Source organism: Cricetulus griseus, chromosome 5, assembly GCF_003668045.3.
Source record: "Cricetulus griseus strain 17A/GY chromosome 5, alternate assembly CriGri-PICRH-1.0, whole genome shotgun sequence".
In the NCBI taxonomy this organism is placed as follows: Eukaryota; Metazoa; Chordata; class Mammalia; order Rodentia; family Cricetidae; genus Cricetulus; species Cricetulus griseus.
Window position 1 is genome coordinate 161,630,106 of NC_048598.1, and position 11,331 is coordinate 161,641,436.

General features: G+C 42.4%; 1 protein-coding gene across 4 annotated transcripts; it reads left to right on the forward strand.

The window, feature by feature from the left end:
- The first annotated feature begins 524 nt into the window (after positions 1-524).
- Positions 525-2,682, forward strand: Arl4a (ADP ribosylation factor like GTPase 4A). 4 transcript variants are annotated; one of them, XM_027419737.2, is made up of 2 exons: positions 525-680; positions 1,649-2,682. In XM_027419737.2, the coding sequence occupies exon 2, from the start codon at positions 1,736-1,738 to the stop codon at positions 2,336-2,338; it is 603 nt and encodes a 200-aa protein (XP_027275538.1). In that variant the 5' UTR covers positions 525-680; positions 1,649-1,735; the 3' UTR covers positions 2,339-2,682. The 4 variants fall into 4 exon arrangements, with proteins under 4 accessions (XP_027275538.1, XP_027275540.1, XP_027275536.1 ...); XM_027419739.2 differs by having other exon boundaries at positions 530-680; positions 1,652-2,682; XM_027419735.2 differs by lacking the exon at positions 525-680 and adding an exon at positions 1,088-1,206.
- Positions 2,683-11,331: the final 8,649 nt, after the last annotated feature.

Here is an 11,331-nt window from a genome sequence, read left to right on the forward strand (position 1 = left end):
GGAACACAATTACACTATCTCATGGAGAGCGTTGTGCTCTTCATCACTATAGTTACAGCTTCTCTTGGGCCATTTCGCGTTTCAGAGAGAGCCTCTCCTCCTCCGCCATAGGGTTACTGGTTCCAGTCCCAACGGTTCTGGGGCGCAGCTGGACGCTCGCAGGAGGGAACCCTGGGCTTACACAAAAGGCAGGAGGTTGCCATCCGAGCCAGCCCATGCTGGGGAGGCCGCCGCGTGACGTCAGGGCCCGCGGGGCCAGTGTCCGCCAGCACCCTGGACCCCGAGTCACCGCCGCCGCCTTGCGGAGGTCACCACGGGGTGACAGGAGGAGGGGCAGCGCCGGCGACGCCCGCTCGCACCCAGCCGGTCGGCCGCAGAAAGATCTAGACGCCCCGGCCCAAGCCCCGCCCGTCCCCGCCCACCGCGTTGGAACCTGACGTTGTTTGGACGTTGCTAGGAGACGCGGCGAGCACCCGCGCGCGCGCGCGACCCCACCCCCCCAGAGCGGGCAGGCGCGAGGGGCGGAGCCGCGGGCGCGCCGGGGGCGAGGCTGGCGAGCACCGTTAGCGGGGCTGGCGCGCGCGCGTCGCCCGGCCGCGTCAGGCCTCGCCGCTGCCCGGGGGACGGACTCCCCGGCGGCTCACAGCGCGGAGGCGGGACGACGGGGGACCGTGGGCCAGGTGAGCCGCGCGGTCACGCCCCGGGGACAGCGCGGGGGAGGGGGGGCCGCTCGGCGTTCTGAGGGCGGGCGCGGCGGTCCCCGGCTGTGAGGCCGCGTTGCCGCGGGGACGCTGCAGGTGTGCACGGGAGAGGGCGGGGCGACCCGCGGCCGGGATGCGGTTCCCTCCCTCCCTCCCTCCCTCCCTCCGCGCCTCGATTCCCACTCCGGGCAACAGGTGGTGCCCGAGGGCCGGCTGCGAGCCCTGCGCGGCCGCCCTGGGAGCCGCAGGCGCCCTCGCCAATTAGGGCGCCGCGGAGGGCGTGGCGTGGCCGCCCCGACGCGCTGACCAATGGGATCGCGGGGCCGGGGTGGGCCGTGGGGGTGGGCGTGGCCACAGGCCGAGTCCCAGCTTCCCTGCGTCGCGGCCGCCAGAGCTGCGCCGAAGTCTCGGCCGGGAGGAGCTGCGGCGGCGCGATCCCCGCGAGGAGAGACGCCGGCCAGCCGGCCAATGTGTCCCCGTGGGGATCCGGACTTCAGCCCCGGAGGTGAGAGCTCTGGCTTGCCTCGGGGAGGGGGCCTGGAAAGTGATCCCGGGTACGCGGCGTGTTTCGCCGGCTTAGATCTCCCGGATAGGATTGCCTAGTTTCTAGTTTTCTGCCAAGAAAAGGCCCTTTGGGTGGATACGGTGACGGGCACCAGATAGATACTGGTGACTGCGTTGTCTTCAGAGGAGCTTCTGAGGTTCGGGGACCGTGGAGACTAGAGAGAAGTACACGCTACTCCAAAGCGGAGAGAAGAATGGAACAGAGCCTTTTGGTGATAATTGTTGATCGTTTGTTTTGGATTTCGTACATTTCTCATCTCATCTGGTGTGCTTACTTACAGCAAGTTTTATTAAGTCCCCTCTCGGTGCTTTATTTTTTAGAGAAAGTAGAGAGAACCCATTTTAATGTGTTCACAGTAATAACATAGTCGTTTCCTCCGCAGCAGTCTGGTAGCTCGATCCCCCTGGAAGAGAGACTGTAAGCAGACTAGAAGAACGCGTTCGGTTCGGGACACCGTTTGCAGCTGGAAATGGGGAATGGACTGTCAGACCAGACTTCCATCCTGTCCAGTCTGCCGTCCTTTCAGTCCCTTCATGTCGTGATTCTGGGTCTGGACTGCGCTGGGAAGACAACAGTTCTATACAGGCTGCAGTTCAATGAATTTGTAAATACGGTGCCTACCAAAGGATTTAACACGGAGAAAATTAAGGTAACCTTGGGCAATTCCAAAACAGTCACTTTTCACTTCTGGGATGTAGGTGGTCAAGAGAAATTAAGGCCACTGTGGAAGTCATATACCCGATGCACAGATGGCATTGTGTTTGTGGTGGACTCTGTCGATGTCGAGAGAATGGAAGAAGCCAAAACTGAACTTCATAAAATAACTAGGATATCAGAAAATCAAGGGGTCCCTGTGCTTATAGTCGCTAACAAGCAAGACCTGAGGAACTCACTGTCTCTTTCAGAAATTGAGAAATTGTTAGCCATGGGTGAACTGAGCTCATCAACTCCTTGGCATTTGCAGCCCACCTGTGCAATCATAGGAGATGGACTAAAGGAAGGACTTGAGAAACTACATGATATGATAATTAAAAGAAGAAAAATGTTGCGGCAACAGAAAAAGAAGAGATGAGTGGCAATCAATGCCTTTTTTATATCGGTGTGGAATAGTTTTCCCCGGGCTGATTTGATGAGTTGAAGAGTGTCTACAGCCTGGTTTGCCTGCCTGCCCTCCTGGATGCTATTAAAGCTTTGTTTTGTTGAACAGTCTGATGCCCAACTCTGTTGCCTTGGGGAAGATGAGTAACTGCAATGCTTCTTGAAGTGGCTTGAAGTGGTCTCTTCTCCCTGACCCACAGATCTTTTGGTACTACCATTTTGGGAAGCCAAAAAAGGATAGTCATTGAGCAGAAAGCAATTTTGTGGAAATATTTGACCTGAAGTTAGTGAAATAAAACTTTGAAGAGTGTATGCCTAGTGTTTTGTGCTTGTATCTTTTTGGGGGAAGCCTTTGCCAAGAAACTGCAAACAAGGCTTTGTAAACACAAAATGCTAATGAATGGAAATGTTACGGTAGATTATTTATTGTGTGTACACACAAACACACACAGTTAAATTGAGCACACTGGGATAAGGAAGCATTTTCTTTTTTGAGGTTTTGGCAAGATGATTTTTGAGCATTTTTCTGGAATCAGTTTTTAATGATACCTCTTTAATTCTAGACAGTGTTTAATTTAGTTGGTCTGGCATTAATAAAAACATTTGTGGTATATTCAAGTGCATGGATTAATTTTTTGGACAAGCATGTTTGGGTGTATAATCTTTAGAAATAGCTATGCATCTGTCTACACAGGTTTAAAACAACCTTTTTGGGGGCCTTAGAGCTATTGTAGAAATAGTTCATTGTTAGAAGAACTGTCACTTGAACCTAAAAATGACTCTCTAATATAGTAAATATGAATAAGTTGACTAAATACATATGCTTGAATACATGAATGGATTTTTGGAGAAGTGGATTCAATCAGAGATTGTAATACATAGTCTCTCAAATAATCTAGTTAAAAGATACTTGTTTTATTACTATTTGCTGGCTGGAAGCATTTTTTTTCATATATTTTTGTAGAATTTTGGGAGGGATGAGAGCTTTATAACCACCTGATGAGCTGTGGAATGGATATGTAAGATACCTTTTGATATGTGTTCTGAGCTTTCATTTTTTTGTTTATCAGCTGAACAGTATTTCCAGAGCTTTCTAACTCTGATCATAGGAAGAAATGGTATGGTACTGCAGCTAGGAATTAAGATCCCAGAAAATGAAGGGGAAAGTGGCAAAGCCATTTCACAACAGTTAATGGGCGCTGTTTCTGCTGTAATAAAAACAAAATGAAATTACAAGGAGGAGAGAACTTTAATTCTTATCTCCAGGAAGAGACTTATTTCCAGTAATCACATATTAGCAAATCTGCATATTTCCTATGCTTGAAGCCAACAGCTGTTTGCTCAGAAGTCACCAAAGGAAGTGCACTTTGATAGCAGGATTCATTTTGGTTTTGAGCTTTTAATTTTTTTTTTTTTCAGTGACAAGACTGAATTTTTAGAACCTTGATTCTTGTTACAAAATGAAGTAGCTCCATGTGGAACTGTCGTGTCAAATGTGCCTGCACTAGTGATGGTCACCTAGAATGTTCATATTTATAGAGCTGTGGGTAATAATTATCAATAAGTGACTTGAGGCATTAGGAGAGCAGTCTTGACTTTGAGTTTATATGTATTTCCATTTCTGCTGCAGCTCTTAACTAGATGTGTAAAAAGGACTTTTATCAGTTGGGCTATTTAGTTTTATAATAGTTTGGATTTTCTCTAGTGAGCTTTTCACAGAAGGTTGTTTTCTGGGAGATATTTTCCCCCTTATATTGAATTATTCAGGATCCTCTCCCAAATCCCTAAGTCCATGATGGGATAATAAAGCTTATTTTCCTCGATTCTAAATCAGTTTAGATTTTCAATGCTTTCCCTTCTCTGTTCTTGCTTTATAAAGTAGTTTGTGCCAGGGATGGTGGCACATAGAGATTTAATTCCAGCTCTTAGGAGGCAGACACAGGTAGATCTCTGAATTCAAGGCCAGCCTGGTTTGCAGAGTGAGTTCCAGGACAGCCAGGGGTATATAGAGAGACCCTGTCTCAAAACAAAAAAAAAGGAGTTTGTGTTAACTATCTCTCGACCCTTGTTTTGTAGCTAAGAACTGAGACAGCAAGTCCATATTTAGAGGACAGAAAAAAATGGGCATTGCATAAATTGTATTTATATAAGCCATTTCAATTAAAAATTTACATATTGGTAAATTCAAAGTCTCTTTTCACCTGTTAGAGCCGTTCATCACATAAGCTAATGAATCTCTAAATCTCAGAGTTTAGGTATTGCTTTTGTGTTTAGGTTTTTGATTTTTCAGTTAAGGTACCTTTTTCCAAAAGTGTTTTTGTCTTTGAAGTGTCAGGGATCAAACCCTGGGCCCTATGTGTGTGAAGCAAGCATCCTATCAATGAACTATATCTCTAGCACCTAAAATATATTTCTAAAATAGTTGACTATTTTTGAAATGAGTTGGTTTAATATAAACTATTAATTGGGTTAAACATTCTAAACTCAACTACTGTAGAATAAAAGTTTTAAAATATCTTTACTTAAAGACTCAGATACCCAAAGTTATACTAAAGTGGATTATAAATGTTATGTTTTGGTCTGATAGATTCATTAATAATCATAAAATGAGGTAAATCCTTGCTGTAAAGTGTTAGGATATATAGAGGAATTGATGACTGGCCTGTGGGTGGATGGATGGTGACTTAAGAACGAGTAAGAAGCACATAGATTTAGAGTGCATTTGTAGGAGTTAGGATTATCGTGTATGGTAGGTGCTTGTTTGTCAGGTACAAGGCTCTGGGTTCAATTCCTAGCACTGCAAATGAACAATAAGCCATTATAGGAGTGATTTGTTGAGAATATTTCATTGTTCATAATGACCTTGAGAGAAATCTGGTACAGTAATCAGTGTTCTATTTAATGTAACAGTTTCATCATATAAACAATGATTTTAGCAGTAACAATGATACAAAAGTGTTTCTTAATACATTAATAATTTCTTAATAATAAATTAATCCAACTTGGAATCTTGGGTTAGACTGTCATTTGAAGTGCAATTTTTTTACTGCTGGGTGCTGGGTGATGATGAGCATGTACTACCCTACTTGGATTGAGATTTTTATATTGAAGTTTTCATTTTGGCAGAGCATTCTGGAAATGGGTAGTATTGATATAGAATACTCAGGTTCCTTTTCTTATTAAGAGTTTCATATGAGAAAATAAAGGATACCAAAAATATCATAAATTGATATTAAAGTGTTGAAGACCAAAGATATTTCAATAGACCATAGCTAGAGAATATTCCAATTCTATGCAAATTCAAAGTATAGGAATAAATATCAAATGAAATGGTAGGTTTGGGGAATAGTAATTGTACTAGCTAAAAACAACATGAGGTTCAAAGTCAGTGTCCCAATCCTGACATTTTGCAGTTACACATGTAGCCCTTTGAGTACATCCTTTGTAACTTGTGAGTGTCCTGGTAACATGGAGACCCACCTAGCTTGAGAAAGTTGAGGGAAATAATGTGTGTAAACTATTCTTACTGAGTAGGAATGTGTTGAGATGCAGTGTGGTATGATAATATCCACATAAGCCCCTACTTGATAATGGAACCTGCTTACTAGACTTGTCTTGGTTAGTTTAATATGGGTCTCTTAGTTTCTTCATTTGTAAGCCAAGGTCAAGTCTACTGTTGGGGTTTGTTTCATTGAATGAAAGGATTAAATGCACTAGTAGTTCGAGGACTTGGCTCATAGTAACCATTGAATACATTAGTAGCTGGAGTGTTTTCTTGCAACTGTAGTTGAAAAAGAGACATTTGGAGTAGGAATGAAGGAAGGCCATAGTATGTTTTTTTTAGGACCTGTGTACCATAACAAAATGGCAGCTTGGTAGAACTCAGGAAAATATAAAAATCCTCAGCTCCTAGAAATTTAGCTCATTTTCTTTGATTACTTTTTTTCTTTTCATTTTTTTATTAGTTTTAATTACTCATATTTACATACCCCCCCATTCCCTCGAGCATTTGAGTACAATAAAAGTCTTAACATTCCCCCAGGACACAAAAATTAGTTTTGGTTATTTTCTAGGTAGTGATAAAATGCTACTCTACAGAAATTGAAAATCCAAAACTAAAGGGTGGAACTTTAAACTGCGTGTTATTTTTAAATTACTTTCAATTTGGGGATCTTTTCTACCCCCCCCCCCCCGCCCGCCATAATGAAGATTGAACCCAGAACCTTGAGTGCTAGCCAAGTGCTCTACCACTGAGCTGTCCCTTTAGCTCTTCAGCTCATGTTTTTACATTGTTTCTTTTGCTGCAGTTGATAACTGCCCATAATGGACAAAATGGTTTTATTCCAGTTTTATAATGAGGGAGAATGAAAGCATTGGTGAAAGGCTGGTGAGATGGTTTGTCAGTCACAAGCACACATTGCTCTTGCAGAGTACTAGAGTTCAATTCCCAGTACCGTCACTGCTGCCTGTAATTCCCACTGCAGGGGGCTGATGCCTGTGACTTTTTGGGTACCAGAACTCATGGGCATCTGCCACCCCCCCCCCACACACACACATTAAAAATAATGAAAAGTAATCTTTAAGGCATCACTGAAAGAATTATCTAGAGAATTGTTCTGTACCTAGTGCAGAAGATGTGACTGCACTTCTGTGTCTGAATGACCAACCGGAATGAGATGAGACAGTGACGGACTTTGCCTTTGAGATAGCTGAGTATCTTAAGATGTGTATAGCATTCTAAACTGTGTAGATGGAAGTGTTCAAGCAGACTCACTTAAAACAAGCTGGGTTAAGATTTTATATTTTTGGTTGTGAGCCTAGCCTTTAACAGCTGAGCCATCTCTCTAGTCCTGGTTTAAGATTTTAAAAGTAAAATCGTACATCAAATTTCAAACTCACTCAGAAGTTAGACCAGCATCACTGTGTTGGTCAGCTTTCCAGTACTGTGACAAAATTCCTGGGGTGACTTTATTTAAAAGAGAGGAAAGGTTTGTGACTGACTCACAGTTTCAGAGCTTTTGGTCCATGCTACTGTCTCTCTTGCCCTGGGCCTGTGGTGGCACATTAGATCATGCTAGGACATGGGGAGGGAGAGGTCTGTTCACCCCTTTGTAGCTGGGAAGTACAGAAGGGGCTGCAGTCCCAGTGTTAGCATGCTCCAAACTCTTCCTGTGGGCCTCACCTTCACCACTGCCCTGCCTCCAACTCTTTATTTCATGTCTAAACCAAAGCAATTACCAACACTCAAAATAGCTCTCACTTTGAATCACTGAGGACCAATCTGGTTTCTTCTACTGGTTGTCTACTTGGTGTTTAGATTTCCTGATGACAGAATTCTTTTCTGAAAGTTGAAAATCATGAGCCAGTGAAATAGCTCAGCCTATAAAGCTGCCTGAAGCCACAGGATGGAAGGAGAGGACCAACTCTAGCAAGTTATCCTTTGACCTCCACAAGCTTGGTGCCTCATGTGGAGATACACACACACACACACACACACACACACACACACACACACACACACACACACACACACATACATTCACCAAATATTTTTAAAAATTGCAATCTTAGAATCAGGATCCTATTAGTTTTTGGTCCACACAGTGAGCTTTGTTGATAAAAATCTCCTTAGGTTCCCCCTCCCACCCCTGTTTTTTTCATATGTAGTTTCTCATCCTGTGGACTGAAACCCTTTGGGGGTCACATGTCACATGTCACATATTACATTACTAGTTATAATAGTGGCAAAGTTAGAGTCATGAAGTAGCAATGAAATAATTTTAGGGTTGGGGGTTACCACAATACAAGGCACTGTATTAAAGGGTCGCAGCATTAGGAAGGTTGAGAACCTCTGCTCTAGACCTTCCTGAATGCAACTAGGTAGTGTTGTGTATTAATAACATGTTTCTTAGTGATTTGTTGTTACTTCTTTTGTAATGTTAGCTACTGATTGTCACCATCTTAATGGAACTGCCTATGATACTATAAATACTCTCTACTGAGCACCTAAGATATGGTTGTACTTATGAGGAGTTATGTTTTAAATTTATACAGCAATTCATGTAACAGAACATGTTTGGCTATTGCTACTAAATTAGACAGGGCCAGCAAGTCTATCCATTCAATAAGATTTTGCAAAAGTTATTGTCAGACTTTTTGTACTATTTGAGTATTTCTGTAATAAACTTCCTGTATAGTCCTTGCTGAACTCAAATTTACCATGTAGACTAAGCTGGCCTTAAATTTGCAGTGAAGCTTCTGCCTCTGCCTTCTAGATGCTGAGATTAAAGGATTATAAGATGAATCATTATGCCTGGCACTAAGTTTTTACTAGAACTTTAAAGATTTATTTTGTTAATTTTTGTTTATGTGTATGTGTTAGTTTCTATGTGAGTGTGTGCCACTCACACATAGGCATCCATGAGGTTGTAAGGAGGAAGTTAGATCCCCTGTTGCTGGAGTTACAGGTGGATGTGAGCCACCTGGCATGGGCTGGTACTGAACTCCCAACACTGAGCCATCTCACTGGCCTCTTATTAGTGCTTTAAATCATGTCCATTGTCTTTTGCTTCCATTGTTTTTCCTGGCAAGTGAGCCACTAGAATAATTTTGCTCTTGTGAAAGTAGCTGATCTTTCATTCTCTGGTCACTTGTGATGTTTGTCTTTATTTCTTGGCAATTGATTGTGTGTTTAGGGGTGCTTTTCTTTTATTATTTTAACAGAATATCTATAGAATGGTATAAATCATTAAAATTGCTCTTGATTTTACCCGTTAGTTTAGGCCACAGTATCTACTGTTAGCCCTTGTCTCTTCTTAAATTATGAAGTTCCCTTCCAAATATACCTTAAATTTTTTTGTATGGTTGAACTTAGTAGGATTTTTTTTTTCAGGTACTGGTGATTGAGTTTAGAGGTTTGTGCATAGTAGGAAAGTGCTCTTTCACTGACCCACCTAATAAATTTTCACCAGTGAATTCCTTATGTCTACTGGAATGATTATCTAGAAATCCTAGATTTGAAATGCTATAACTTGAGAGCTGCTAAATTAAATTGGAAAAAGTTGACAGTACAAGTGTTGGCAATGACTTAGAAGACTTCACAGGAGACAGAAAGTTGTTCATTAGTAAGATCTGGTTTCTCAAGCCTGCTAAAAATGCTATTGAGTTATGATTGCCGCTTACCAGCTACTTTGAATAGTATACTAAAACTGCAGAATGGAATTCAAATATACTGGCTTAAAATTAAAATGACAAGGCTCAATGGATGCTGTTTAGTATACATTCAGGGCATCACTGTTAGCTTACAAATGAAATGTTATCAGAGGTACCATAGACACTGTGAGTTTGCAGAGAGTATCTGAAGTCCCTGGCGTTTTTTTCAGGTAATACCATTTTTAGAGTTTGTTCAGTGTGCATGAACCATGGCGCTCTCTAAATGAGACATTGTTGTATTGTCATTTCTTTGTGTAGCATCTGTGGTTAGAATGATCATGGATAGAAACAAGCACATGTTTATGTCAAGCCCAGTGTTGGAAGAGGGAAGCATAGCTGTTGGCATTGGGGGAATTAAAGAGATCTTGAAGATGTTCAGGGGTCTCTGGTGTGAAGGGAAATGCAGCAAGCTGACCACAGTTATTCTCAGGTTCTGTCTTCTTTGGAGGCATCTGAGCCCAGTTGTAATAGAGTCAGGACAGAGAGCTTGTGCATTGTCCACCTAGATACCAGTATTCTCAGTAATAAGTATCATCATTTTGATTGCACAGCCTTGCTGAAGTGTGAATGGCCTGGGGTTTTAAAGGTGTAGCATAATAAATACTTAATTGGCCATGCACAAACAGGATGTCATTGTCATTCCTTTCTAACTACGGAACAGTAATTTTTGACACCTGGAATTGTACCTTCTCTAACCTGAAATAAAAGGGAGAAGAATGGTGTGTCTAGGTTTTTTTTTTTTTTTTTTCCCTTTGTAACATTTGACCTCTGAAAGGGGTTTCATCGTCTTTGTAACCATAGTGTTAGGATGTGTCTGATATGTATGTCAGTTTGGGGTTGTTTTTGAAGGGTAACTCGAAGAAGCCATTACTTTTGCTAAATTATGAATAACAATATGGGCGCTGCATGCCTGTTTAGCACTAATAACAACAACTGGTAATTCTTGAGCAAGGCAGGCATTTGGTGAGTCAGCACTTACTGTGTTCTCACAGTGAGTAACTTGGTTTTCTAAATGTGCCACTTTTCTGATGTACATGTGACTCTGGAGAGTCCTAGCCACACACGAACACATTAAGATGGTGTTCTTGGTGTGGGCATCACTCCCTGGAGTCATGGTCACAGAGAGTAACAGATTGAGATGTGTTCTTCACCTTTGAGTTTGGAACAGTTTCAAACAGGATAAGAGTTACAAACACAACACAGAAATATCTGCAACCTTTCACCCAGTGGATTCAACAATGCCCTTTATGACATGGGTGCAGTCCAGGTCAGCGAGGTAGCTGGTGTCATTTAGCCTGGAACACATCCTCTTCCCTCCCTGCCTTGACTTTCATGCCCTGTCGATTGTGAAGATTACAGGTGAGTTGTTGCAGAAATAGCCATTGAGCTGAACTTGGGTTTATCTAATACTTCTTTTCTTTTTCTTGATTTACCTTTTATTATTTTTCTTAGTGGACAAAATGTTTTAACATCATAAGAGAATTAATATTTCTTAATATTAGTTCAGTCCATTTGACAAAATTTTCACAATTGTGCTATTTTTCTTACATGCCATTGGATGGCATGTGATGTCAATGGTTTCCTGTTATTGGCAATGTCTGGCTTAGTTATTTCAGTAACATGTTGTTTGTGGGGCTAGGCATAGTAGCACATACCTTTAACCCCGAACTGGAGAAGCAGAAGCAGGAGGATCTCTGTGAGTTCAGAACCTTCAAGGCTACATAGCAAGATCCTATCTCAACAAACAAAAACAAG